Raw genomic sequence first — 5,000 nt, forward strand, 5'->3', positions numbered from 1 at the left:
TGAACATATTCATTTAAGCGAAACATGCAAATGAACCAATTCATTTTAGTGAATCATCCAAATGAACCGGTTCATTTTAGTGAATCATCCAAATGAGCCAATTCATTTTAGCGTACCCATTCAAACGAATTTATTTGAGTGAATCATCCAAATGAACCGATTCATTTGAGCAACCCATTCAAATGAACATATTCATTTAAGCGAACCATGCAAATGAACCAATTCATTTTAGCGGACCCATTCAAACGAATTTCTTTGAGTGAATCATCCAAAAGAACAGATTCATTTGAGCAACCCGTTCAAATGATTCGATTCATTTGAGCAACCCATTCAAATGAACCGATTCATTTGAGCAACCCATTCAAATGAACCGATTCATTTAAGTGAACCATCAAAGTAAGTTGTGTCTGTGAATGTCTCCAGGTTAGCATGGTTGCTGTTTCAGTGTGTTTCTGCCCTGAGGATCTAGAATGCTTCATCTGATTCCTCTGTCTCTGCAGACGGCGTTCACTCGGTGTCGGCTCAGTGTCTGCTCCAGGTCACGGTCATCACCGACGAGATGCTCTCCAACAGCATCACGCTGCGATTGGCCAACACGTCCCAGGAGCGCTTCCTCTCGCTGCGATTGGCCCAGTTCCTGGAGGGCGTGGCCCGCGTTCTCTCGGCGTCCCGTGAAGACGTGGTGGTGTTCAACGTCCAGGACGACACCGACGTCAGCGCCGGGATCCTGAACGTCAGCCTGTCCGTGGCCCTGCCGGTCGAGGGGTCGCGGGGTCGCGGGGTCACGACCCGGCTGGGCGAGTTCTTCGGGTCGGAGGAGCTTCAGGAGCGCTTGTATCTGAACCGGAGTCTCCTGGCGCAGATCTCCTCGCAGGAGGTGCTCCCGTTCGACGACAACATCTGCCTGCGCGAGCCGTGCGAGAACTACATGAAGTGTGTGTCCGTGCTGAAGTTCGACAGCCTGGCGCCGTTCGTGGCGTCGGACACCATCTTGTTCCGGCCGATCCACCCGATCGCGGGTCTGCGGTGCCGCTGTCCAATCGGCTTCACCGGCGACTACTGCGAGACGGAGATCGACCTGTGCTACGCTAAACCCTGCGGCGCTAACGGCGTCTGCCGCGGCCACGAGGGCGGCTTCACCTGCGAGTGTCTCCACGACTACACAGGTGAGGGGGCGGAGCCTCTGCTAACACACACACACACACACCTCTCTCAGGCCTGGTCCACACTGATACAGCGTTTCTATTAATGAAAACAAAGCTTTTTGAAAACGCTCTATGTTCCTTTTAGTGAATCGTTCGAATGAACCGATTCATTTTAGTGAATCGTTCGAATGAACCGATTCATTTTAGTGAATCGTTCGAATGAACCGATTCATTATAGTGAATCATCCAAATGAACCAAGGCAAGGCAAATTTACGGTAAAAAACGGCAGCTGTGGTTGCCAGAAATTTACCATAAAAAATACGGTAGCAACATTTAAAGTTTTACAGGCTTAAATTCATAACAATAAACCCTATTTCATTATCTGATATAATGTTAATTTATCGACCTATTGAAGTACTTATATCTGTTTTGTGCCATACACTGACAACCACCAATCACAGTGGAGATGAGTCACATGATCAATCACAGCTCATCACAGTTGTAAACACTACTGGTAGTGCAATTGCATGTTTTGTTGAGATGATCCTTTTGCTGGTGTTTTATCTGTAATTTTGTATTACGAAAGGACTCATCATTGGAAATGCTCATTGTCCACTGTATTAACCTGCTGTCACCTTGCCTCTGTCCAGGGACTACAGATGAAAATTAGCTTCTAGCTATTTCTGGTCTGTGCAACACATTTGTTGTGCAATGTCCCTGTTAAATAAACAAATAAAAAAAATAAAAAAATCACAAGCAGCTTTTACACAAGAAAGTTAATACTAATCAATAAACATTAATTTAACAACATTAAATGTAACATAAAACCCTAATTAATGTAAATAACTGATTAGAAAAAAAAAAAGAAAAACTATGAAGAAACAGTTATTTCAAAAAAAATACATCAAATGTGACGTGTCACGCAGGGAATTGTGGGAATGTTAATTTTTCAAGAGTTTTTTTCAAAACTGTACTGTTAACGGTATTTTACTGTAAAATTACATTCACCGTAGCATTTTTACAGTCTTTTATTATGTGTCTATCCTGTTATGTGCTGTTCACTTTCACACAGTTGCTACGTTACTTCACACACTCTTCACATCACAGTCCTGCACAGACGGAGAGAGAGCGATCTGGGCGATCAGGGAATGTAGAGATATTCTGCTGAATAAAATGACCCTGTCAGAAGAATTGCGCGATAATTTTATTATTAATTTTTCCGTCTGCATCATCTCAGTGAGCTTCTGTGAGGGTTTACGTATGCGCAGTAAAGGTGAGTTTAGCGGTTTCAGGCGTTTTGCAAAAGTTTTAGCAAAACGCCTGTAAACGTCGGAGTCAGAAAACGCCTGAAAACGCCGCAAAACGCCCGAAAGCGCCTGAAAACGGAGTCGGAAAACGCCTGAAAACGTTGGAGTCGAAAAACGCCTGAAAACGTAGTCGGAAAACGCCTGAAAACATCGGAAAACGCAGCAAAACGCCCGAAAACGTAGTCGGAAAACGCCTGAAAACGTCTGAAAACGTTGGAAAACGTCGGAAACCGTTGGAGTCGGAAAACGCCCGAAAGCGCCTGAAAACGCCTGAAAACATCGGAAAACGCAGCAAAACGCCCGAAAACGTAGTCGGAAAACGCCCGAAAACGTAGTCGGAAAACGCCTGAAAACGTTGGAAAACGCCTGAAAACGTTGGAAAACGTCTGAAAACGGCGGAAAACGTCGGAAACCGTTGGAGTCGGAAAACGCCGGAAACTGTTGGAAAACGCCTGTAAACGTTGGAGTCGGAAAATGCCTTAAAACGCTGCAAAACGCCCTAAAACGCCTGAAACCGTCGGAGTTGGAAAACGGCTGAAAGCGCCTGAAAACGCGAGTGTGGACGCGAGTGCGTTTTCAAATGTATCCGGATTAATGTAGACGTGGCCTCAGATTCTGATTAAACTTCTGCATCATTCATGTTGTCATAAGAGCGCAGTGAAAAGTTAATAATGCGGAATCATATTTGATGTAGTGCTCTGAGAGGCGTGTGTTCGAGGTCTCGAGTTCTGCCTCTGCGTGAGAAACCCCTTCAGGAGCGCTTGATCTCTCCAGAACCTGATATCATATTATATATATATATATATATTAATATAAACGGCTTGATATTGCAGTCATGTACTCAAACATTACAGCGTCTCCCAGAGCCGAGTCCAGCACACGACTCGTTAGAGGGGTCATCTCAGAGAGTAGAGGATTCGAGATGATGATGTGAGATATGGTGATCAGTGATGATGATGTGATGTGTGTATAAGGAGATGATCTGAGATCAGTGATGATGTGATGTGTGTATAAGGAGATGATCTGAGATCAGTGATGATGTGATGTGTGTATAAGGAGATGATCTGAGATCAGTGATGATGTGATGTGTGTATAAGGAGATGATCTGAGATCAGTGATGATGTGATGTGTGTATAAGGAGATGATCAGGTGATCAGTGATGATGTGATGTGTGTATAAGGAGATGATCTGGTGATCAGTGATGATGTGATGTGTGTATAAGGAGATGATCTGAGATCAGTGATGATGTGATGTGTGTATAAGGAGATGATCAGGTGATCAGTGATGATGTGATGTGTGTATAAGGAGATGATCAGGTGATCAGTGATGATGTGATGTGTGTATAAGGAGATGATCTGAGATCAGTGATGATGTGATGTGTGTATAAGGAGATGATCTGAGATCAGTGATGATGTGATGTGTGTATAAGGAGATGATCTGAGATCAGTGATGATGTGATGTGTGTATAAGGAGATGATCTGAGATCAGTGATGATGTGATGTGTGTATAAGGAGATGATCTGAGATCAGTGATGATGTGATGTGTGTATAAGGAGATGATCAGGTGATCAGTGATGATGTGATGTGTGTATAAGGAGATGATCAGGTGATCAGTGATGATGTGATGTGTGTATAAGGAGATGATCTGAGATCAGTGATGATGTGATGTGTGTATAAGGAGATGATCTGAGATCAGTGATGATGTGATGTGTGTATAAGGAGATGATCTGAGATCAGTGATGATGTGATGTGTGTATAAGGAGATGATCTGAGATCAGTGATGATGTGATGTGTGTATAAGGAGATGATCAGGTGATCAGTGATGATGTGATGTGTGTATAAGGAGATGATCTGAGATCAGTGATGATGTGATGTGTGTATAAGGAGATGATCTGAGATCAGTGATGATGTGATGTGTGTATAAGGAGATGATCTGAGATCAGTGATGATGTGATGTGTGTATAAGGAGATGATCTGAGATCAGTGATGATGTGATGTGTGTATAAGGAGATGATCAGGTGATCAGTGATGATGTGATGTGTGTATTAGGAGATGATCTGAGATCAGTGATGATGTGATGTGTGTATAAGGAGATGATCTGAGATCAGTGATGATGTGATGTGTGTATAAGGAGATGATCTGAGATCAGTGATGATGTGATGTGTGTATAAGGAGATGATCAGGTGATCAGTGATGATGTGATGTGTGTATAAGGAGATGATCAGGTGATCAGTGATGATGTGATGTGTGTATAAGGAGATGATCTGAGATCAGTGATGATGTGATGTGTGTATAAGGAGATGATCTGAGATCAGTGATGATGTGATGTGTGTATAAGGAGATGATCAGGTGATCAGTGATGATGTGATGTGTGTATAAGGAGATGATCTGAGATCAGTGATGATGTGATGTGTGTATAAGGAGATGATCAGAGATCAGTGATGATGTGATGTGTGTATAAGGAGATGATCTGAGATCAGTGATGATGTGATGTGTGTATAAGGAGATGATCAGGTGATCAGTGATGATGTGATGTGTGTATAAGGAG

At 43.2% G+C, this 5,000-nt stretch overlaps 1 protein-coding gene across 1 annotated transcript in view; it reads left to right on the forward strand.

The window, feature by feature from the left end:
* celsr2 (cadherin, EGF LAG seven-pass G-type receptor 2) overlaps positions 1 to 5,000 on the forward strand; it is an 83,528-nt gene that overhangs the window by 20,135 nt on the left and 58,393 nt on the right. The window contains exon 2 of the mRNA XM_056237993.1: positions 501 to 1,166. Coding sequence (XP_056093968.1) covers positions 501 to 1,166 — 666 coding nt within the window. The remainder of the gene's footprint in view (positions 1 to 500; positions 1,167 to 5,000) is intronic.

Source organism: Rhinichthys klamathensis, unplaced genomic scaffold (assembly GCF_029890125.1).
Source record: "Rhinichthys klamathensis goyatoka isolate OS25496 unplaced genomic scaffold, OSU_Roscu_1.1 h1tg000504l_1, whole genome shotgun sequence".
Lineage (NCBI taxonomy): Eukaryota > Metazoa > Chordata > Actinopteri > Cypriniformes > Leuciscidae > Rhinichthys > Rhinichthys klamathensis.